The sequence below is a fragment of the Dendrobates tinctorius genome, unplaced genomic scaffold (assembly GCF_039654945.1).
Source record: "Dendrobates tinctorius isolate UK_male_01 unplaced genomic scaffold, ASM3965494v1 ptg000079l, whole genome shotgun sequence".
Taxonomy (NCBI): Eukaryota; Metazoa; Chordata; class Amphibia; order Anura; family Dendrobatidae; genus Dendrobates; species Dendrobates tinctorius.
In genome coordinates, this window is record NW_027361747.1 from 17,067,846 (window position 1) to 17,093,916 (window position 26,071).

At 44.3% G+C, this 26,071-nt stretch overlaps 1 protein-coding gene across 3 annotated transcripts in view; it reads right to left on the reverse strand.

Annotated features, from left to right (window-relative positions):
• The window catches only part of CLOCK (clock circadian regulator), a 127,873-nt gene that overhangs the window by 68,006 nt on the left and 33,796 nt on the right, over positions 1-26,071 (reverse strand). For all 3 annotated transcript variants that reach the window (XM_073583560.1, XM_073583558.1, XM_073583559.1), the window contains exons 2-6: positions 6,600-6,704; positions 5,141-5,236; positions 3,060-3,119; positions 1,961-2,109; positions 408-499 (exon numbers count right to left, since the gene is read on the reverse strand). In XM_073583560.1, coding sequence (XP_073439661.1) covers positions 408-499; positions 1,961-2,109; positions 3,060-3,119; positions 5,141-5,160 — 321 coding nt within the window. In that variant the 5' untranslated portion in view covers positions 5,161-5,236; positions 6,600-6,704. The remainder of the gene's footprint in view (positions 1-407; positions 500-1,960; positions 2,110-3,059; positions 3,120-5,140; positions 5,237-6,599; positions 6,705-26,071) is intronic.

Sequence of the window (26,071 nt, forward strand, 5' to 3'; positions counted from 1 at the left end):
CTGTGCTGATCGCTGGTGAAGCTGTCTGTGTGACAGCTCACCAGCGATCATATAGCGACTTACCAGCGATCATGACACCTTGATATCAGTGTCGGTATCGCTGGTAAGTCGCTATGTGTGACTCCAGCTTTAAGCTGGTGAGATCGCTGGTGAGATCGCTCTTATGTCACAAAAGTTGTGACTCAGCAGCGATCTCGCTAGCGAGATTGCTATGTGTGACTCCCGCTTAAGACCAACTGACTATTCTGAGCACATGCGCCACAGTGTGTGAGATTGCAGACAATCAGAAACCAAATGCACAGAATAATGTGACCTTATGTGAATGCAAAAGTTGGCATCAGCAAACTACTCCAGTGGTTTTATTAGGGGGCACTGGTGAATACAATGGCAGAGACAATGGCACTTACCTCCAACATGAGCTGTGTAAACTCCTCATTGCTAAGGAAAGCGGGCTTCCAGTCTTGTCTGATTTCACTGGCGTCAGACTGTGCACTAATTTCTGTGGGTAAAAAAATCATATATTCAGCATCATTTATTGGGGTACAGAAAAAAATAGAACGAATAAGATTGTGCCTGAACCTTAATATCGGAGTTATATTTATGTAGTATGTGCAGAGCTGATAATGTAAAATGATGATCGGGCTGTGAGCTTGGCAGTCCCATGTAGGAAGACCCATTGATGGGCTGGTCAGTGTTACATTCCCTTCACACAGGGTCATAATCTGCCAAACAGGAGCAAGGATGCGTCTTCACTATCGGTAACACCATCAAGATGGCAGCAAGAAGTGAACAATCTCCTACCAAGGTATTTTGTTTTTTACTAGTAAACGGTGTAGGGAGAAGGCTGAAAGATCCTGGCTTGCACCAATTTAGTGCCATGATGTTGTGTCCACAGCATGCAGTATTGGGGCCCTTCTGCTTCAGTTTGCACCGGTTTTGTAATGGATTCAGTGTTACTTCTCTGCTTGTGCACTGAGCGATAATGTCACAAAGGCAAGCTGTATGTCCAGACCCAGTGCATTGCCCTATTGAAAGCTCTGGGGCTCTCTGAGACTTCCACTGTTTTAGAATCCTAGAATGGTAGAGTTGGAAGGGACCCTCTGGGCCATCTGGTCCAACCTCCTACTCAAAGCAGGATTCACTAAACCATCCCAGATGTCTGCCCGGCCTTACACAATTTACACAGACAGAATGTGCCACCATAAACACAAAACAATGGGTAACCGATTGTTTTGTGCACATAGGCAGCCATTGTTCTCGGCAGCTAAGGTCCTGTTTACACACGATGTGCTGCTGAGAATGGATTTTTTATGAGGCTTAAAAATTATTTTCCTTAACAAATATTTTACTTATTTGTCGAATGACTGGTGGCCTGTTCTCACTGGCCGATTATCGGGAACTGAGTGTTCCTAGGTGTGCTGGTAGACGATAATTGTGCAGGGTAAGCGCACCCTAAGAAAGCAATCATAAGGAAACCAGGGCGGGATATAGAGTTTCTTATTCTATTAAACACAAACTAAATGACATAATGAGACTAAAGGCCCCGTCACACTAAGCAATATCGCTAGCGATATCGCTAAAGCGTCACCGATTTTGTGACGTAGCAGCGAAATTGCTAGCGATATCGCTATGTCTGATACTTACCTCCGACCGGCTCCCCCGCTGGTTATCGCTTATTGTGCAAGAACGTCCTGGGCCGTTTCTCGTCGGCTGCTTCCTGCTGGGATTCCCTGCTGGCGCCGACGAGCGACGCGTGGACGCGGGCGGGAGGACGTCTTCATCTCTGCGTCTGACAGGTAACGACCGCTGCTGCGTCGCTGGTGAGATCTGCCTATTTGACACTTAGCGATGCACCAGCGATCCTGACCGGTCATATCGTGGTCGGGATCGCTGGTGCATTGCTAAGTGTGACGGGGCCTTAAGGCAAGATGAAAAACAACTGGACAATGCCCATTCACACCTTTGTGTTTCCGCAGAAAGTCAATACTCTTTTGCAACACTGTGGATTTGTCCATCTTGCGGGCATTTCCGGGCAGCATAGACCCAAGCTCCTTAATGAGCACATTGAACTGGTCTCTGCGCTTCTTCTCCGACCTATTCCGTGACACCCTATAGATAAAGATAAATGCAGTCAGTCATGGGCATTCGTGAGTACAATTGTGCATTGTGAATATATGGTTATTTATACCGATGCCTGCCTTACAATCTGTATAGGACTAAAGATCTGGTCTTCACGTTCGAAACATGTTTTGGGACAAGATTTGTCCTATCTAATCTAACTCTTAAATCAACAAATATTGTATCTTTCTGGATTAATGGGAAATATAATGATTGTCTGCGAAGGTAACCAAAATCTGCTCAACAAAGACAGATGGGCCCTCATATACAGCTCACCAATATCAACGGGTTCAAGCGATGGTCTAATGTGTACGGGGCAAAGACTGACTGATGGTGGGAGCAGATGTCGAGTGCACATGTCCGATTTCAGACTGCTAATCGCAGTGTTCTTCGGAGAAAAGCCGTCCACTGATGTGTCATTCAGCAGCTTTCTTATAGAGAACACAGGAGCGCCCCAGCCTTAGGAGAGCCCCAGCCATAGGAGAGCCCCAGCCATAGGAGCGCCCCAGCCATAGGAGCGCCCCAGCCATAGGAGCGCCCCAGCCATAGGAGAGCCCCAGCCATAGGAGAGCCCCAGCCATAGGAGCGCCCCAGCCATAGGAGCGCCCCAGCCTTAGGAGCGCCCCAGCGTATCGATAAAATATTGTCCAGCCAACAGCCATCTACAGTATAAGGCCAGCTCTACACATGCTCATGGCACTAATGTGCAGACATTACATAAACATTTTGGAGTCTATTGCCGATAGATACACATATGCAATTTTTCTATAGTTTGAAATTTCCTGTAATCCTTGTCTGTGGTCCTTGGTATGACACATTTTTTGAATATTAGCTTAATAAACCCTTTTCCACTAATTTTTCATGCAAACTAAATTTCTCTTTCTAGGACGTGTAGAAGCTCGTCTAAGGGAATTAAATATGGTTGAATGAAAACAAAATACCGTTTTGCTTTATCCCGGTCATCTTCTTCCAAAAGTCCATCAAAATTACTCCCGTCATCTCTAGGAAGACAAAAATATTGTTACCAAAGATGAAAAATTAACAACAGCATAATCTACATGCATACACCTAAACATGGCTCCTGCAGCAAATGTGTGTGGAGATGCAAATGTATGCAATATACTATTAAATAATGTAATAAAAGTAATACTTTAAACAAAATATACTAAAGGAGGAGGAATCCAGCGCGGAGGCATCATTCCAGGGTAATGTATAAAACTTGATTTTTATTTAGTTTACGAGTTTCGGCGGTAAGCTTATTCAGGAGACCACAAATAAGGCTTACCGCCGTAGCTGAAATAAAGGTGACGTTTTATATATGTACCCGTCATGATGTGTCACAGCTGCATTCTTCCTTTGTATACATGAAATGGTTACTCTGACACTATCCATGCGCGTCCATCCTGGGACAGGATCATCTCCGTGTGTGTGTGAGACTAATTTTTTCTCTATTCTTTTAAATGATCTACACTCATTGCATCCCAAGGGGACGGTGGAGACTTTTTGTATAGCTCCTGGTACCAAACGAACATTAGAAATTACGTTGCTTACCTATTCGCTGGAATTTTAAGGTCAAAATTTGAAAGATAAAAAAAACACAGCCATTGGTGGTAATGACCATGACTACCTCCTTTGCTTTTGGCTCACTGCAGCTCGCAACGCAATCCAAAAAATAATTTAAAAAATCTGTCTCTACAAGACAGCAGTGTGCCGATCACTCTATAGGCAGGTTCACCTGTATAAATAAATAGTTCAGGGTTTCATCCAGGACCGTGGGACGATTCTTTTTCTCCTTTTCATCCGTATGCAATCCATTTTTTTTTCTTTTTTTTATACCAGCAGCTAATAATCATTTACAGGACCAGCTTCCTATGTTACAGAATTGCAACGTCTCCGTAAAGATAGGATGCTATATTGTGTCTCCGTATGGCAGGCAATTTTTTTCTCGCATCCATAGACTTGAATGGCTGAGTCATTTGATTTCTGGGGGAAAATCGGGCATGCTGTGATTTTTTTTTTTTCACATGCGGAATTGGTCTGTGAAAAAAAAATCATTCATCTGCCCTTCCCCACTGAATAACACTGGTCTGGGGGTGATCCATTTATTTATTTTTTTAACAGATAGCACTCGTACCAAACATACGGTCGTGTGCACGAGCCCTTACTCAGTCCCTCTTTCATTTTCGAAATATACAAAAAAAAAGAAGGTTCCTAGGATTTCTGTCCTTTGGCTAGAATAATAATAATAATAATAATAATAATAATAATAATAATAATAATAATAATAAATTTTATTTTTATAGCGCCGACATATTCCGCAGCACTTTACATTTCAGAGGGGATCTAGAAGGTAGATAGCAGAAACCCTTCTAGATTCCTTTTCATTTCTAGGTTTTGCATCGTTTTTCTAGGCTTTTCTTAGACTTCTACATGGACAAAACCTTATATGGCACCCATAGAAATACCAACAGCTCCACAGTACGTGTGCGATCGGACAGCCTTCTGCTCGCCAATATGAAAAGCACCAACATTCACTATATTTTATTGACCGGAAACACTTTAACACATTAATATCCATTTGAATATTATAGAGAAGCACTCTAGTACAGTGCAGCTTTACATACTATATTGGGTCTGTGAACATCTGGATGACGCCCATTTGCATCATGATGGTTTCCAAACGTAATCAGCCAGTATAGGCGAGTGTCGGTTCACACTGAAGTGTGAGGTACATGAAATTCACAAATTCACATAAGGTGTTTTTTTGTGTGGCATGAATCCGTACGGAATGATTCAGGATATTGTGCCCAGTCATAAAGGGAGCCCGAGACAGGCTTGGGGTCTATGGATGGGTTTGACGTATGTGCCCGGAGTTTTCCCCATCACATATGCAGAAGTGACAAAATAATGAGCCTTACATGTCAAAAAAAAAATTCAGCAATGGTGGAGTTATGGAAAGTCTAGCGGCGCCGATATCATGGGTTATATAGCAGAATTGTAAGCTTATATCAGATAAACATACCTGTCTGCAATGGAGCTCATCTTATGGCTTCTTATGGAAGAGAACACAAAACCCCACACTTTAACCTTGTAGGAGACATTTGGAAGCTGGTGTGGTCTGCGAAAAGATGAGAAGTGATTAAGAGCGAGTCCGGACACCAATCAGGAAGGAAATTCGGTATATGACCGATTCGATCATCTCTAATTTACAGCCTATAATAGGACTCCTAATGATTAACCTGCTGCTCGGTGAGCGGCTCCCAGAGTCCTCCGCGCCGGCTGATTCTCCTCCGTATTTACTTTATGCCGGTGTAATCGTGACCGGGCAGCTGCCAAGTTGCCAATTTAAGTAAACAACAGTCGAAAGCAAACAAAGTTCACTAGATGCGCGAGGAGAAAAACAAGACCTGACACAGCTCCGAGCAGACAGAGGAAAAACAATAACAGACACTTTGTTTTTAGAGACACTTAAATGTAAAAAGAGAAGCAACAAAATACCCATCCAAGTAAAAGACAAATGTGCACTCCATTAAAGAGGACTTATCACCAGGTCAAAGAGTAGCCAGTTGTTCTTATTTTATATTTCTGAGGCTCTACTGAGTATGCTTTTTTTTTTTACTAAAGCCATCACACAGTTAAAAAGATACGGGCCTTTTTATTTAGTCTAATCTTCATAGTCTTTACCAAACCGGGGATGTTCACAGGGTAATTATGCGGAGCAGCCTAAAGACACATCCCGGAGGATCCTATGAAAAAACACCTCCTTGTAAAGACCATAAAATGATCAACTACTGCCCACTTTTCGCCTGCTGACCGGACCTTACTAATTCACTGCTGATATAACTACTGTATATAAGACAAAAATCATCAGGCAGCATTTTCAGTGTTATCATAGGGATATGATTCCAATCCCCGCATACATCAATATCCCCACATTAAAGACACATCTGCCACTATTCAACCAAAGCAGATATCTATGCATTTGATTCCACTTTAAGCTCTCCATGGCTTCAATATACAAAAATGTCATCAGGACTCAGAAGCGTTTCTTTGACAGGGTAGATATTCTCTTTCTTAGGGTGGGTCCTGAATATGGAATATATATATATATATATATATATATATATATATATATATATATATACATATACATATACACACACACACACACTTTATGCAGCCAGTAACAAAATGATAATTAAAATGTGCATCTAAATGAGGCTTGATGGCTCACAGCCCTGTGTGTGAGAGGTGCCAACTCTAGCACTGTATCTGTGTAATTGCCCTTGTTACATTGTTGGTTGACAAGAACTTAATCAGGGACCATATATTGGGAAAATATGAATCTACAGAGTGCAGCTATCCTCACCAGGATCCATGCTTCAGCATTGCAGTGCTGTTTTTATCACCGGAGACTATTAATATTGACATTTGTGCCCATCCCCTTACCCACCAATCTTACAGCCAGCATCTGTGGTTACCTTCTCTGTGTGTTCGGAGTGAAGGGTCTCCCCTGCAGTGCGGGTGGGTACCAAGAGAGGTAAATCTTCACAATCCTCCAGTCTTCAGCATCTTCAGATTAAACTCTGGAAGAAAGACAATAAATACAATTATGTTATCTTGAGTGCAGAGCTCTACATACAACATGCGTGTTACAGCCATCCAAACGTGAGGATATGTCTGTATACAAGGGAACGTCGCCTTCTTTTCCTATCACTCCCATTAAACTTACAAAAATGTACAGAAATCAAGTATCCTCCTATATGTTATTAAATCCAACATGCAGAATCGACAGAAAACTTGTAAATAGTTAGAAATGAATTGATGATTCACTGCCGAATATGGCACGCATTTCCATAGTTACTGTATCTGTGCCATCATTACAATATTTCCAGAGAGGCAGGGCAAGACGGGAGAATCTGTCACGAGTGGTACTAACTCAGAGAGCTCTGTTGTACGGCAATCAGACACTGATATGTATAAAAAAAAATTAAATTATTTACTGCATAAAAATATCTCCGCAATACAGATGGTAAGAGTACTGGGAGCATGTGGCTTAATGGCTTTTGCTCAGGCTACAGGGGCATGGATATTGCGCTGCTCTCCTCTGGCAACCAGAGTCATTGCTAGAAGGGTAAGGCATCAAGTACACAAATAAAAGATTCATTAGAGGGATCACATTTTCTGCAAGAAGTAATGACCGTGAGACCTAATGTTCAAGCGATCTTCATGGCATGAGCAGAGTAAGCCACTGCCAGCCTCTTCTGAAGACGGCCTTCTCTTGGCAAAAGTAGAAGTCTAGGACATTATCATTCAAAATGATCAATCCTTCTCGGGAGGCTCCTGGTAAACATGTCATTGAATCAGGGGTGGGCCATTAATTTTCCCGAGGGGCCACATGAGAGATCATGACTGTTGTAGAGGGCTGAACCAATAGCTTGAAATTAATTCTACTCAATATTAATATATTAATATTAATTGTATCACTTAATATTGAGCAGAATTAAGTATGCTGACACCCCCCTATATTATCTTTGAACCCAAGAACAGCCCCTTCTGTATATCGTATGAACCTCCCACAGTCCCTTATATACAGCATGAGCCTCATATAGAATGAACCTCACAGTCTCCACATATACAGCATGAAACCGCAAACAGCCTCCCCATATACAGCAAGAGCCTCACACAGCCTCCCCATATACAGCATGAGCCTCACACAGCCTCCCCATATACAGCATGAGCCTCACACAGCCTCCCCATATACAGCATGAGCCTCACACAGCCTCCCCATATACAGCATGAGCCTCACACAGCCTCCCCATAGACAGCATGAGCCTCACACAGCCTCCCCATAGACAGCATGAGCCTCACACAGCCTCCTCATAGACAACATGAGCCTCACACAGCCTCCTCATAGACAACATGAGCCTCACACAGCCTCCCCATATACAGCATGAGCCTCACACAGCCTCCCCATATATAGCATGAGCCTCACACATCCTCCTCATATACAGCATAAGTCTCACACAGCCTCCTCATATACAGCATGAGCCTCACACAACCTCCCCAAATACAGAATGAGCCCAACACAGTCTCCCTTTATACTGCATTAGCCCAACACAGCCTCCCTATACATTGCATGAGCCCAAGGCAGCCTCCCTATATACTGCAAGAGCCCCACAGCTTCCCCATATATAGCATGAGCCTCACACAGTCTCCTCATATGCAGCATGAGCCTCACACAGTCTCCCCATATACAGCATGAGCCTCACACAGCCTCCCCATATACAGCATGAGCCTCATACAGCCTCCCCATATACAGCATGAGCCTCACACAACCTCCCCAAATACAGAATGAGCCCAACACAGTCTCCCTATATACTGCATGAGCCCAACACAGCCTCCCTATATACTGCATTAGCCCAACACAGCCTCCCTATATACTGCATGAGCCCCACAGCTTCCCCATATTTAGCATGAACCTCACACAGCCTCCTCATATGCAGCATGAGCCTCACCGTCTCCCCATATACAGCATGAGCCTCACACAGCCTCCCCATATACAGCATGAGCCTCACACATCCTCCTCATATACATCATAAGTCTCACACAGCCTCCTCATATACAGCATGAGCCTCACACAACCTCCCCAAATACAGAATGAGCCCAACACAGTCTCCCTATATACTGCATGAGCCCAACACAGCCTCCCTATATACTGCATTAGCCCAACACAGCCTCCCTATATACTGCATGAGCCCAACACAGCCTCCCTATATACTGCATGAGCCCAACACAGCCTCCCTATATACTGCATGAGCCCCACAGCTTCCCCATATATAGCATGAGCCTCACACAGCCTCCTCATATGCAGCATGAGCCTCACAGTCTCCCCATATACAGCATGAGCCTCACACAGCCTCCCCATATACAGCATGAGCCTCACACAGCCTCCCCATATACAGCATGAGCCTCACACAGCCTCCCCATATACAGCATGAGCCTCACACAGCCTCCCCATATACAGCATGAGCCTCACACAGCCTCCCCATATATAGCATGAGCCTCACACAGCCTCCCCATATAAAGCATGAGCCTCACACAGCCTCCTCATATACAGCATGAGTCTCACACAGCCTCCTCATACAGCATGAGCCTCACACAGCCTCCCTATATATACACTGCATGAGCCTCACACAGCCTCCCCATATACAGCATGAGCCTCACACAACCTCCCCAAATACAGAATGAGCCCAACACAGCCTCCCTAAATATACTGCATTAGCTAAACACAGCCTCCCTATATACTGCATGAGCCCAACACAGCCTCCCTATATACTGCATTAGCCCAACACAGCCTCCCTATATACTGCATGAGCCCCACACAGCTTCCCCATATATTGCATGAGCCCCACACAGCCTCCCTATATATACACTGCATGAGCCTCACATAGCCTCCCCATATACAGCATGAGCCCCACACAGCCTCCCTATATATACACTGCATGAGCCCCACACAGCCTCCCTATATATACACTGCATGAGCCCCACACAGCCTTCCCATATACAGCATGAGCCCCACACAGCCTTCCCATATACTGCATGAGGTCCCATAGCCTCACCATGTACAGCACGTCACCCCCGTAGCCTCCCCACGTGCAGCATGTCACCCTCGTAGCATCCCATGTTCTGCAAGATAACCCCAAAGCTTCCCCATGCAGAGCATGTCACCCCCATAGCTTCCCCATGCAGAGCATGTCACCCCCATAGCTTCCCCATGCAGAGAATGTCACCCCCATAGCTTCCCATGTGCTACATGTCACCCCCATAGCCTCCCCATGTGCTACATGTCACCCCCATAGCCTCCCCATGTGCTACATGTCACCCCCATAGCCTCCCCATGTGCTACATGTCACCCCCATAGCCTCCCCATGTGCTACATGTCACCCCCATAGCCTCCCCATGTGCTACATGTCACCTCCATAGCCTCCCCATGTTCTGCATGACAGCCCCATAGAATCCCCATGTGCTGTCTACCACCCCCCCATTGAATCCCCATGTACTGTCTGCCACCCCCATAGAATCCCCATGTGCTGTCTGCCACCCCCCATAGAATCCCCATGTGCTGTCTGCCACCCCCCATAGAATCCCCATGTGCTGTCTGCCACCCCCCATAGAATCCCCATGTGCTGTCTGCCACCCCCCATAGAATCCCCATGTGCTGTCTGCCACCCCCCATAGAATCCCCATGTGCTGTCTGCCACCCCCCATAGAATCCCCATGTGCTGTCTGCCACCCCCCATAGAATCCCCATGTGCTGTCTGCCACCCCCCATAGAATCCCCATGTGCTGTCTGCCACCCCCCATAGAATCCCCATGTGCTGTCTGCCACCCCCCATAGAATCCCCATGTGCTGTCTGCCACCCCCCATAGAATCCCCATGTGCTGTCTGCCACCCCCCATAGAATCCCCATGTGCTGTCTGCCACCCCCCATAGAATCCCCATGTGCTGTCTGCCACCCCCCATAGAATCCCCATGTGCTGTCTGCCACCCCCCATAGAATCCCCATGTGCTGTCTGCCACCCCCCATAGAATCCCCATGTACTGTCTGCCACCCCCCATAGAATCCCCATGTACTGTTTGCCACCCCCATAGAATCCCCATGTGCTGTATGTCACCCCCATGGAATCCCCATGTGCTGTATGTCACCCCTATAGAATCCCCTTGTGCTGTCTGTCACCCATATAGAATCCCCATGTTCACCCCCATAGAATCCCCATGTTCACACACATGAAAAAAAAAAAATAAAAAACACCACATACTCACCTTTGTCTCGTTCCCAGGCGCTCTGCTCTTCTCTCTGGCGGTACACAGCTGATACAATGAGATGATGTCATTGTGTCAGCTATTTCACATGCTGATTGGTGGAGGAAATGGCCAGAGAACACAGGGTGGCACATGTTAAGGAGCTGAAACTCCTAAACCCTTCATCCAATTTTAATGTGGATACCCTCAAATGAAAGCTGAAAGTCTGAACTTCAACTGCATCTGAATTGTTTTGTTAAAATTCATTGTGGTAATGTCTAGAACCAAAATTAGAAAAATGTCTCTGTCCAAATATATATGGACCTGACTGTATCTATCCTATGAATAGGTAATGAGTGACCATTATGGAAAAAGCCTTCAAAATGCTGCAGAGTAAAACTCCCCAGTAATTAGCATCCAGGTTCAGGGCCAGCGTCACCACCTGGCGCACCCAGGCAAGTGCGGGGACCCACTGGCCATCGGGGACACCGTTCGTGCAGTTTGCGGGCATCCATTTTCCGTTGAGTCTGATCCTGCTCTTGGGTATCCATCCTGCTAATGCCGCCCATCACTTGCTCCTTACGGATGTGCGGCAATTGCAGGGGGTGGGGCCCTTGCCGTGAGATTCCATCAAAAAAGTACCAGGGAGGACACCCTCACGCCTCACGTCAGGCAGTAGCGCAGCAGCATCCTGGGCTCCTGGTGGCTCTAAGTTCCTCTCCCAGACAGTGCTCCCACCTTTTCTGGCTGTAAGCAAAAGGATGAAGTGGGGGTGTCATATACGTGAAGGAGGAGGCAGGCTAGGCCCTGGTGGAGTGATTTATGTGAAGGATGAGGGTGGCAGGCTGGGCCCTGTGAGGGGCCACTGAGAGACTCTCGTCCGGGGCCGGCCCACGAAAACGTGGAGACGGCCCTATTCAGGGGCCAAAAAGTAAAAACCTGTGAGCTTCATTTTGTGGTAATAAGAGACCACAAACCTAATAATGAAACGAGCCGGACCGATTTTCTCATTTGTAGAGAAAATGGTCAACTGCACTAACAATAAGGGGATTTACTAGGCGAGTGCTTGGTCTTCTATCGTTTTACCCTATTTTCTAGCCATGGACAAATTCACCTGATCCCAGAAAACTCCCTGAACAAACCAAGTTACTAATGTTGTAACTCCAGCTACATGCCTTCTCACAGAAGCTCAGCATTCTTCTCACCTACTATCCATTTTAACTTATTCCACAATATTCTGAACAAATCTGCAAAATCAATAGATGTTAAAAAGATGTGTTTTGCAGCATAATAGGATCTGGTCTGATCGGATATTAATGCAGCTTGCAGAACAAAGCAGGACACATATCGATCTGCAGAAATACAAATGCAGCCTCATTCAGAAAACAAGCTACTACAATTTTATGACTGTGTCGGCTTGTACCGGTGACATGAGGGGTCAGTTCCATGACTTTTAGAATAGAGTAATTGTTTTTACCCTACACAGTCTTGAGAGGAGGCTCTGGATTGTGTATTCTCGATATCGGATGGAAACATTAGTACCAAAGACTGCCACTATTGTCATCCACACGCCCTGTCGTAAAAAGCACGTATGAACGAGAGCCTTAAAAAGAACCTGCCAACTGATACGTGATGCCCGTGGAGCAGGCAGCATGCATCAGACACTGGCTGTATGATTACCTCTAGGTATGGTCAACTATGGAACACTACTGCGTTTCAGAGAAAAAACAGTTAAACTCTGCCGGGGACCGAGCCGCATGACAGACTAGTCGGACAGGTGCGTCCTCCATTGCCTTTTCCCTGCCCTGCAGTGACAGGTCTCACCCAGTGGGACCTGTCTAACTTGGGAGAAGACAAGTAGGCACTCGTACGGCTCAATCCCTAGCAGCTTTTAAGCTATGCTTTTCTCTGAAACAATACAGCATTACAGAGTTAAGCATACATGGCTTCAATGCCACCGTCTGATATATGCCGGCTGTGCATCAGGCAGGACGCGTCAGCTTCCCATTAGGAGCGTTTCGACGGGCAGCTATACCGACTAAAATGAGCACATATTGATGTCAGCACAATGACTCGGTGATTAACACTGTTAATTTGCAGGGCTGGAGTCCTGGGTAGAGTTAAGCGAATATGTTCGAAATTTGTCTCCGAAGCTGAACTTGCCATATTCGTGACATATTGGTACCCTATTCGTGCCGAATTTATGATTGAGGATCGATTCTGAACATATTCGGTCATTTCTATTCCCATTGACTCCAATGACATTCGGCGAATATTACAAAAACAAAATTCGCCGCTGATCGTATTCGGAACCGAATTTTGAAAAATTTGCTCAACTCTAGTCCTGGGCTCAAACCCTCCCCCTGGGTAACTTTGTTTTCCTCCAACACTGCAAAGACACTCTTATAGGGAATTTAGATTGTGAGCCCTAATGTGGACAGTAATGATAATGTCTGTAAAGTGCAGTGGAATATGATGGTGCTGCGTAAGCGAGAAAAAAATAATTATATTTCTATAGCGCCAACATATTCCACAGAACTTTACAATTAAGGGGAGACATGTACAGACACAAGACATTTCAAAGTAACTCATAGTTCAACAGTTACCGAAGGAGCGAGGACCCTGCTCGCATGATTACAACCTATGAGGGAATAAGGGGGACACAAGAGGTAAAAAGTGCTAGTCACATATGGCTCGGCCATCATAATAAATATGGGTTTTTTGATATAAAGCTGCATGATCAGGTCATCAGCCATTATAAGTACAGTTGCCAAGTGCTACTCCTGGGCGCATGGAGGATGTGGAGTCAGGAATAGGAGGAAGCAGATTGTGGGTAAAATGTAGAAAGTTGGAACAGGGAAGAGTTAGATTACTGAAGTGAGATGATAGTCCTGTCTAAAGTGATGTTTTTAAAACACGCTTAAAAATGAGAGGACTAGGTATTAATGAGATGGTCTGAGGTAGTAAATTCCAGTTAACTGTCACAGCATGAGAGAAGTCTTGGAGATGGAAGTAGGAGGTTTGGATTGTGAATGATGCTAGTCTTACATCAGTTGCAGAACGGAGAGTACGGATAGGGTCATAGAGATAAGGGAAGAGATGTACAGTAGTGCAGAACTGTGGAAAGCTTAGTGAATGAGAGAGATAAGATATTGCACTCTGCAGCAAATGGGTAACAAGTGCAATGACTGGCACAGGGTGGAGGCATCGGTGTAGTGGCTGGATAGAAATTCATCCCTGGCTGCTGCATTCAGGATGGATTAGAGAAAGTCTGGTAAGAGGAAGACAGATACAAAAAAAATGATGTAGCAAGTCGATTTGTATGTTATACTAACCAAAAATTCCCCCACACACATTAACAAATTGGATCGTTGCCAGCTGAACATTCATACATCTTCCAGCCCCCATACACAGAACACTTGGCTCAACTGAGCCTTCCTGTTTGCTCTATGAGAAAATTATTGTCATACTCGGCAGCAACTTTTATCCCAGAGACCGAAAAGATCAGCTGTCGCAAACCCAACGTGTCGTACATTCTTTTCCTTGACATTATCTGTACACAAAATCAATAATCATCATAAACGGTTATGGCCAGCTTTAGTCTGATTTGTATGGGGGCATATATTTGTTCGCAGAAATATTGTCCCTTTTCCCCATTACCAACAGCAGATAGCTGCCCACTTGCACATGGGGATGTGTGACAAACAATTACCACAATTTTGCAATAATAGTGATGTGAATGACAGATTACACAAGTGATCGTTCGGGTGCTGATGGTCCTTTGCAATAATCGTGCTACAGTTGTGATTTAACATACTAACCTCCCTCCTCTCTTTCAAAGGCAGTGATTAAAGATGGCAGTAATGGAGACTGCGGTAGCGACGTCCATTCTATAAAAAGTGCTGATCTCACTGACACAGGCGCCTGTCACAAGCGAAGAAAGCCTCCTTTACTAGATACTGTGGGAATATCATCATAACACAGGGCTGTGTAAACAGACCTGAAGGGATTTATCTGGCGCAGGCTGTAAAAGAGCAAGTCAATGAACTCGCTTATTCTCCAGTGTCCTAGTAACCTGCTGGCCCAGTTACCTACTTTCCTCTACACATGCTCGCATAGCTTCAGGTTTGTATTTATGAACAGGACGAAACAAAAATGTTTAACCAGACTTCACTGTTAATGATCAGACAGTTTTAGGTTTTTTTTTTTTAGTAGTAGCACGTCTAAAAGTCAATTTTTTTTCTTGATCAAAGACTTTTTACTGCTTGCAATGTCATTTTGTTTTATTAAATTGTGGGTTAAAACTTAAAGCATTATTTACTAGGCACAAGGAGAGGCGAATTCAGGGTCCATCTGACATGGTCACCGTCGCTGACACTTGGCTCGTACAATTTTGAAAGACACCTAAATATATCCCTTAACCCCTTCACCCCCAAGGGTGGTTTGCACGTTCATGACCGGGCCAATTTTTACAATTCTGACCACTGTACCTTTATGAGGTCATAACTCTGGAACGCTTCCATGGATCCCGGTGATTCTGACATTGTTTTCTCGTGACAAATTGTACTTCATGTTAGTGGTAAAATTTCATTCAAATAACTTGCGTTTATTTGTGAGAAAAACGGAAATTTGGCGAAAATTTTGAAAATTTCGCAATTTTCCAACTTTGAATTTTTATGCCCTTAAATCACAGAGATACGGCACACAAAAAACTTGATAACTAACATTTCCCACATGTTTACTTTACATCAGCACAATTTTGGAACCAACATTTTTTTTTGTTAGGAAGTTATAAGGGTTAAAAGTTGACCAGCGATTTCTCATTTTTACAACACCATTTTATTTTTAGGACCACATCACATTTGAAGCCACTTTGAGGGGTCTATATGATAGAAAATTCCCAAAAGTGACACCATTCTAAAAACTGCACCCCTTAAAGTGCTCAAAACCACATTCAAGAAGTTTATTAACCCTTTAGGTGCGTCACAGGAATTTTTTTGAATATTTAAAAAAAAATGATCTAACTTTTTTTCATAAAAAAAATACTTCAGGTTCAATTTTTTTTATTTTACCAAGGGTAACAGGAGAAACTGGACTGCAAAAGTTATTGTGCAATTTGTACTGAGTACGAAGATACCTGATATGTGGGGGGGGAACCACTGTTTCGGTGCATGGCAGAGCTCAGAATGGAAGGAGCGCCGTTTGACTTTTTCAATGCAAAATTGGCTGGAATTCAGATTGGACGCCATGTCACGTTTGGAGAGTCCCTGATGTACCTAAACAGTGGAAACCCCCTACAAGTGACCCCATTTTGGAAACTAGACCCCCCAAGGAACTTATCTAGATATGTGGTGAGAACTTTGAACCCACAAGGGCTTTACAGAAGTTTATAACGTACAGCGGTACAATTAAAAAATCATATTTTTTCCACAAAAATGATCTTTTCACCCTCAATTCTTATTTTTCCAAGGGTAACAGGACCGTAAAAGTTATTGTGCAATTTGTCCTGAGTACGCTGATACCCCACATGTGGGGGTAAACCACTATTTGGGCGCATGGCAGAGCTCGGAAGGGAAGCAGCGCCATTTGACGTTTTTGCCTGGAATTGAGATCGGACACCATGTCGCGTTTGGAAAACTCCTGACGTACCAAAACAGTGGAAACCCCCCACAAATGACACCATTTTGGAAACTAGACCCCCTAAGGAACTTATCTAGATGTGTGGTGAGCACTTTGACCCCCCCAGTGCTTCACAGAAGTTTATAATGCCCGGGCGTGAAAATAAAAAATTTGTGTTTTTCCCACAAACATGATCTTTTAGTCACCTTTTTTTTATTTTCCCAAGGGTACCAGGAGAAATTGGACCCCAAAAGTTGTTGTCCAATTTGTCCTGAGTATGCTGATACCCCATATGTGGGAGAAAACTACTGTATGGGCACACGTCGGGGCTCGGAAGGGAAGTAGTGACGTTTTGGAATGCAGACTTTGATGGAATGGTCTGCGGGTTCATGTTGCCTTTGGAGAGCCCCTAATGTACCTAAACAGTGGAAACCCCCCACAAATGACCCCATTTTGAAAACTAGACCCACTATGGAACTTATCTAGATGTGAGGTGAGCACTTTGAACCCCCAAGAGCTTCACAGAAGTTTATAATGCCAGGGCATGAAAATAAAATCGTATTTTTTCCAGAAACATGATCAATTAGTCCCCAATTTTTTCATTTTCCCAAGGGTAACAGGAGAAATTGGACCCCCAAAAGTTGTTGTCCAATTTGGCCTGAGTACGCTGACACCCCATATGTGGGAGAAAACTACTGTATGGACACACGTCGGGGCTCGGAAGGGAAGCAGTGACGTTTTGGAATGCAGACTTTGATGGAATGGTCTGCGGGTGTCATGTGTGTTTGGAGAGCCCCTGATGTACCTAAACTATTGAAACTCCCCACAAGTGACCCCATTTTGGACACTAGACCCCCCACGGAACTTATCTAGATGTGTGGTGAGCACTTTGAACCCCCAAGTGCTTCACAGAAGTTTATAACACTCGGACGTGAAAATAAAAAAATCATTTTTTTCCACAAAAATGATATTTTTGCCAATTTTTTATTTTCTTAAGGGTAACAGGAGAAATTGGACCCCAAAAATTGTTTTGCAATTTGTCCTGAGTAGATTGATACCCTACATGTGGGGTAAAACACTGTTTGGGCGCGTGGCAGAGCTTGGAAGGGAAGGAGCAACATTTGACTTTTTCCAACTCAGAATTGGCTGGAATTGAGATCAGACGCCATGTTGCATTTGGAGAGCCCCTGATGTGCCCAAACAGTGGAAACCCCCCAATTATAACTCCAACCCTAACCCCAACACACCCCTAACCCTAATCTGAGCCCTAACCCTAGCCCTAACCCTAGCCCTAACCCTAATGGGAAAATGGAGATAAATACTTTTTTTTAAAATTTTATTATTTTTCCCTAACTAAGGGGGTGATGACGGGGGGTTTGATTTACTATTTATGGCGGTTTTTATATTTGGCAGCTGTCGCACGCTAAAAGACACTTTTTATTGTAAAAATAGTTTTTGCATCACCACATATTGAGAGCTATAATTTTTCCGTATTTTGACCCACCGAGTCCTTCAGAAAGGAAATGCAACATCAACTGTTATTCACTGTCCTATTAAGGGAATAGAAGAATCCAGGATATCTATAAACAGAAAGATAGTGAGGAAACACTTAGCTAACCTAAATGAATTCAAGTCTCCAGGTCCAGATGAATTACACCCCAGAGTACTGAAGGAGATAGCAGAAGAAATTTTTGAACCCCTCTCCATAATCTTTGAAAATTCTTGGAGAACAGGAGAAGTGCCAGAAGACTGGAGAAGAGCAAATGTTGTTCCTATCTTCAAAAAGGGGAAGAAGGTGGACCCAGGCAACTATAGGCCGGTGAGTCTGACTTCTATACCAGGAAAGATCTTTGAACAAATTATTAAACAACATGTATGTCAATACCTGAATAAGAATGAAGTGATTAAACAGAGTCAGCATGGGTTTCTAACTAATAAGTCATGTCAGACTAACTTAATTTCCTTCTATGACGGTATCACTGATTGGGTGGATCAAGGAAATGCTGTAGATATAGTATATCTTGACTTCAGCAAAGCATTTGACAAAGTCTCTCATACAATCCTTATTGAAAAAATGACTAAGTATGGAATGGACAAGGCAACTGTTAGGTGGATTCATAACTGGCTTAGTGATCGGACCCAAAGAGTGGTCGTAAATGGCTGCACATCCAGTTGGAAGAATGTCTCAAGTGGGGTACCACAGGGCTCTGTCCTGGGCCCTGTATTGTTCAACATCTTTATCAACGATTTAGATGAAGGAATTGAGGGTAAACTGATTAAATTTGCTGATGACACAAAGCTAGGAGGGATAGCTAATACTAGAGAAGAGAGAGAGAGGATTCAAAAAGATTTAAATAAACTGGAGAAGTGGGCAGCAACTAACAGAATGGTTTTTAACAGGGAGAAATGCAAAGTACTACATCTGGGCAATAAAAATGAAAAAAGCATATATAGAATGGGAGGAATAGGGCTAAGTGACAGCACATGTGAAAAAGACTTGGGTATACTAATAGATCACAGACTGAATATGAGTCAACAGTGTGATGCAGCAGCAAAAAAGGCAAATGCAATTCTAGGATGTATTAACAGAAGCATACAGTCTAGATCACGTGAAGTCATTATTTCCCTCTACTCCTCTTTGGTCAGACCTCATCTGGAATATTGTGTCCAGTTTTGGGCACCACATTTTAAAAAAAGACATCAACAAACTGGAGCAAGTTCAGAAAAGAGCGACCAGAATGGTGACCGGTCTGCAAACCCTGTCTTATGAGGAAAGGTTGCAGGATTTGGGAATGTTTAGTTTGCAAAAGAGAAGACTGAGAGGAGACTTAATAGCTGTCTACAAATATCTAAAGGGCTGTCACATTGTAGAAGGATCAACTTTATTCTCATTTGCACAAGGAAAGACTAGAAGCAATGGGATGAAACTGAATGGGAAGAGACACAGATTAGATATTAGAAAAAACTTTTTGACAGTTAGAGTGATCAATGAGTGGAACAGGCTGCCACGAGAAGTGGTGAGTTCTCCTTCAATGGAAGTCTTCAGAGGCTGGACAGACATCTGACTGGGATGATTTAGCGAATCCTGCTTTGAGCAGGGGGTTGGACCAGATGGCCCAGGAGGTCCCTTCCAACTCTACGATTCTATGATTCTATGTGAGGTCTTATTTTTTGAGGGACGAGTTGACGTTTTTATTGGTACCATTTTCGGGCACGTGACATTTTTTGATCGCTTTTTATTCCTATTTTTGGGACACAGAATGAACAAAAACCAGCGTTTCATGAATTTCTTTTGGGGGGGTGCGTTTACACCGTTCCGCGTGCGGTAAAATTGATAAAGCGGTTTTATTCTTCGGGTCAGTACGGTTACAGCGATACCTCATTTATGTCTTTTTTTATGTTTTTGTCGCAATGAAAACTAATTTATATAAAAAATAATTATTTTTGCATCGCTTTATTCTGCGAGCTATAATTTTTTCGCTGATGATGCTGTGTGGCGGCTCGTTTTTTGAGGGACAAGATGACGTTTTCAGCGGTACCATGGATATTTATATGCGTCTTTTTGATCGCGCGTTATTACACTTTTTGTTTGGCGGTATGATAATAAATCATTATTTTTTGCTTCGTTTTTTATTTTTATTTTTTAAGGGGTTCGCTAAAGGGGTTAACTAATGAGACAGTTTTATAGGGCGGGTCATTACGGACGCGGCGATACCTAATATGTGTACTTTTATTGTTTTTTTTTTTATTATTTCCAAAAAATGGATTTATTGGGGGAATATTTTTTTTTTTTTTTTCTAATTTATTTGGCGATTTTTTTTTAATTATTTTAACACTTTTTATTTTTTTTTTACTTTATTAAATAGTCCCAGGTGGGACATCACTGTTCTGTGACAGATCGCTGATCTGTCACATCACAGATCACTGTGACAGATCAGCGATCTGACACAGGCACTGCAGAAGGCTTCCTCATGCCTGCGCTTTGCAGGCACTGAGGAAGCCAGCTTCCTCAGGCCCCCGACGCCATCTTGGATTCGGGGGCCTGGAGGAAAGGAGCCCCCCGCAGCAGCGCTGCACATTGCGCTGCCGTGGGGGGCTCAGGGAAGCACAGAGGGAGCCCCCTCCCTGCCGACGCTTCCCTTTAACCCCCGGTACACCGCGATCATGTTTGATCGCCGTGTGCAAGGGGTTAACGTGTCGGGGGCGGTCCGTGACCGCCCCTGACACATTGTGCCGGGTGTCAGCTGTGATAATCAGCTGACACCCGGCTGCGATCAGCGGCGCTCACGTGGGCGCCGCTGATCGCGCTAGACGTACTATCCCGTCCATGGGCATAGGGGCCCGGGTCCCATGGACGGGATAGTACGTCTCATGTCAGGAAGGGGTTAAATAAGGCAATGAAGCAGACTACATAAAAAACCTACAAAAACACTTCACACAGGGCCATTTAATGACAATAGACAAAATCTTTATTAATGACACATAAATTAGTAAAAACAAGGCAGGGACCACCAGTACAAGAAGAAAAAGGTGGGTAAACAACGGGAGTACCTCAACAACCAATATATACCACAAAAAAGTTGATGCAGCAAACAAATATTCCCCCAAAGATGATATTTACACTGTTGTGCACATATTACAAGGTGCTAAATATAGAAAAATATTTATGTATCATTTTGTATCCAAATCCAGCTTTAAACTTCTCTACAACAGTATCACGAACCTGCCTGTTGTGTTCCTTGGTCTTCATAATGCTCTCTGTGCTTCACACAGAACCCTGAGACCATCACAGAGCACGTGCATTTATACGGAGACTTGATTACACACAGGTGGATTATATTTATCATCATTAGTCATTTAGGACAACATTGGATCATTCAGAGATCCACAATGAACTTCTGGAGTGAGTTTGCTGCACTGAAAGTAAAGGGGTCGAATAATATTGAACGCCCCACTTTTCAGTTTTTCACAAAAATTTAAAATAACCAATAAATTTCATTCAACTTCACAATTGTGTCCCACTTGTTGATTCTTCACCAAAAATTTACATTTGGTATCTTTATGTTTGAAGCATGATACGTGGGAAAAGGTTGAAAAGTTCCAGGGGGATGCAAGGCACTGTATGTACACACAGTATGTCAGTGTCATAATATTTACGCAAACACTTAAGGGGCCTTTACACATAGCGATATCACTAAAGCGTCACCGATTTTGTGACGCAGCAGCGATATCGCTACATGTGACACTTACCTCCGACCGGCTCCCCCGCTGTCTGTCGCTGATCGCGCGAGATCGTGCAGCTCCATTTCTCGTCGGGCGCTTCCTGCTGGGCTTCTTGCTGGAGCCGACGAGTGACGCGTGGACGTCAGGAGCGCCGCGTCTGACAGGTAAGTGACGACCGCTGTATCGCTGCTGCATCGCTGTGAGATCTGCCTGTGTGGAAGCTCACTAGCGACCATTTCGCGATGCACCAGCGATCCTGACCGGGCCGTATCGTTGTCGGGATTGCGGGTGCATCGCTAAATGTAAAGGGGGCTTTACATTGAATGCTACATTTTAGTGAAAACATTACGACTTTTGCAGTGATCGTGGTTATCTTGCAAAATGTGCAAACGAATATCAATTGTTATCAGCAGTAATAGAAAACACTCCTGCATTCTTAACACATGCAGGTCAATGAGTTCATGGAGTTTGTATGAGGACAAGGCCGAAGGTCACATACAACATTAAAAGGGAAAGTAAGTAGAGCACCTGGTGTGTCTGAAGGACAAGTACGGACAGGTATGACACTGCTGATCGGGCATGCTCTGTCATTAGCTTTCCCAGGGTAAATACAGCACGACTCCATTAACATGAAGGGGAATCCCAGCAAGATGACATCACTTAAGGATAGAAAAGTTGGCAAGAAATTTAAGGTCGAAAACAAGATAAAATAAAACCTAAAACATTCAAATAGGATGGAAAAAAGGATTTTTGGGGTCAGCGGTCGATCTGAAAATCTGCTGGTATGTGTACACTGCAATATGTATAAAATCAGAGGTATCCAACAGCAGGGTATGGGTGACAGCTTGTGTGCATTAGCCCTAAAAGCATTGTATAAAGTACCAATGTACAGCTAAGGTCCATGTACTGGAAACCACTGTACTACCCAGGGCTGTGGAGTCGGTAAGCCAAACCTGCGACTCCGACTCCTCAATTTCCCTTACACCGACTCCAACTCCCACACATATTGCTTATATTTAAGTGAAAAATTTATTGTAGTACAATGTGAACATCAGACATTTAATGATTTTTATGATCCAATAATCAAGATATTTAGATAGATATTCTGTTCTATTTATTGGAATACAACTTTAGAACACAAAAAACTGTAATAAATTGTAAATATGCAATACATTATGTAATATCGATTACATATATACAGTACAGACCAAAAGTTTGGACACACCTTCTCATTCAAAGAGTTTTCTTTTATTTCATGACTATGAAAATTGTAGATTCATTCTGAAGGCATCAAAACTATGAATTAACATATGTGGAATGATATAATTAACAAAAAAGTGTGAAACAACTGAAAATATGTCTTACCGTATTTTTCGCTTTATAAGACGCTCCGGATTATAAGACGCACCACAAATTTTGAGGAGAAAAATAGGAAAAAATGTTTTTTTTAATAAAATGGTGGTGCCTCTTATAATCCAGGTGTCTTATTGGGGGTGGTGGCTGCGGTGAAGTGGGGTCCCAGGGTCGCTGCTGGAGGAGGCAGGAGTGGGGTGATACTGCAGGCCGCAGGATGGGATGAGATGGTGCTCCGATGTGCATTTTGCTGCCAGGGGGGCTCGTGCTGCTACCAGGGGGGCTCATGCTGCTACCAGGGGGGCTCACGCTGCTGCCAGGGGGGGGTCTGTGTTGCTACCAGGGGGGCTCGCGCTGCTGCCAGGTGGGCTGTACTGCTGCCAGGTGGGCTGTACTGCTGCCAGGGGGGGGTCTGTGCTGCTACCAGGGGGGGGGGCTCATGCTGCTGCCAGGGGGGCTCGTGCTGCTTCCAGGGGGGCTGTACTTCCAGGGGGGGCTTGCGCTGCTGCCAGGGGGGGGCTCATGCTGCTACCAGGGGGGGCTTGCGCTGCTGCCAGGGGGGGCTGTACTGCTGCCAGGGGGCTCTGCCCACATTTACCGGGTGTCCGTTGGCGCTGTGCGTGTCTCGGGACTGAGATCTCGAGAGATGAGATTTCAGCGAGATCTGTCCCGAGATCACCATCAGCGCATGCGCCGCCATATTGCCGGAGCCCAAAACAGAGGGAACCGAGAGGGAGCCCCGGGGCTCTGGCCTGTCGCAAAATGTCGCTAGAGCACCGGGATTGGAACCAGAGACACCGCTGGGCACGTGGAGACACGGCTGGGCACCCGGAGACACCCACAGCGCCGACGGACAGCCGGACAACCCTGCGGCCTACACCCGGTAATGTATATCCTCTTTGTAAGACGCACCCCCATTTTCCCCCCAAGTTTGGGGGGAAAAAAGTGCATCTTACAAATCGGAAAATACGGTATATTCTAGGTTCTTCAAAGTAGCCACCTTTTGCTTTGATTACTGCTTTGCACACTCTTGGCATTCTCTTGATGAGCACACTGTGGCTCAAAAGGGAGGGGAGCTTTTGGATTTGGGAGCACAAAATTTGCCAAATTTCTTTTTGGGAGCAAGGAGCCATTTCACTTTTCCAGAGCCTGTGTACTACCAGTAACTTGCATGTCCTGTATACTTGCTTTTTTGTGGATTGATTTGAAGTTTTTGTTGAGAACATTTTACGAAAAATTTGGGATCATATTTTTCCAGTGCTCTACACTGAGCACTTACTTTGGGGTTTCCATCTAAATCTCCAAGTGACGTGGTTTAAGAGCCGCAGCATGTCAACTTCTGATTGCTGTCTGCTCGTTTTAAACAATTGTATTTCATTACATGCAGTGAATCTGCATCTACTGACAAACAAGGGTGTTAATTAGAACTCTGTGAAAATTTGCTGCATCCAAAACACTACTATTCCTCATCGTGGGAACATAGACTTATAATGCACCAGCATTGCATTGCGTTAAAACTGTCAGTCTGCTCTCACACTAACTTGTTAGACCATGCTCTTAGGATAGTCCAACAAGCTTGCTGCAGCCTGGTGTCCCAGATGTAGTTAAAACAACGTTGGGACACCATGGCAACGATCAACCCCCGCAATGACGTTGCGGGGGGGGGGCATGTTTTGCCGATCGGAGGGCAGATATTGAGCAGCATTTGGGGGGGGTTAAACTGCCGGAAGTGGTGCGGGCACCATTCCTATGGTATTAGCCAAATACCCGGCAGCAATCGTGCACGCACAGCTCTTGTTCGCGCTAAATAGCCAGGACGCACCTAGTACGTCCAAGGTTGGCAAGTTATTCCCAACCGGGATGTACTGGGTACGTCGAAGGTCATGAAGGGGTTAATTCTCTACTGGATCACCAGAGATAGCCAAGCGCTATTTGCACCCCCATAAGAATCAAAGGAGTGGCAATGTACATTATTAACCACTGCTCCATTCACAGAGGAGTGAGCTCATGCTCACTAATGCTCCATTTATTTTTGATGGAGCCACTGAAAATAGCCAAGAGATGTGCTCCTGGTCTTCAGCACTACAATGAGAATGAATGGAGCGTGCACTTCTTCCCCTACATGAGGTTGACCAATCATAGGCAACACATGGGGGGGCATGCCCCCACAAAAGCTTAGAGCAGGTTTTTCAGGAAAAAAAAAATCACATATATAGCGCCATTAATTCCACAGCGCTTTACATACATCATTGGCACTGTCCCCGATGGGGCTCACAATCTAGCTTCCCTATCAGTAGGTCTTTGGAATATTCCATGAATGCCAAAGATGGTGCCGATCACGGCTGAGATAGAATATACATTTTGGCTCTGCTTTCTCTTGCTGCACTTTTGTTATGCCTGGCTCACTACCAGTTGTCACCTTGACTAGACCTTGGATATTGATATTTGGATCCCTGGTGACTGACTGTTCGAGCGTAACTTGCCAGCACGGTTTCTCACTTTCTGTGAATTCCTTATATCAGTCTACTGTGTCACTTTTTTGCCTCCTGTAACTTGTTTGCGTTGTTCTCTATATTTATCCACTCATTTGGGCTTGACCTTGGTCACATTGTTGAGGAGCCATAATGCTGGCCCCTGGCGTACTAAAATGCCCACCACACCAGTTACTGGTGAAGAAGGCTTTTGAACCTTCAAAAAGGAGGTATCCTCTATATTGGGGTTTCTCAAACTATTTCTACTGGGGCCTGAGATCAAGATAATGGTCATGTCTGTGCTGCGGAATATGTCGGCGCTACAGAAATAAAATGTATTATTATTTATTATTATTCACTGAAGACAGATTTTACCAGTAAAATGAGAATTTTGAGAACAAATGATCAGTCCAATAGAAGAAAAAAGCAGATTTCTCTAATATGATATATTACAAAGTTTCTTTCATATGTATTACAAAAC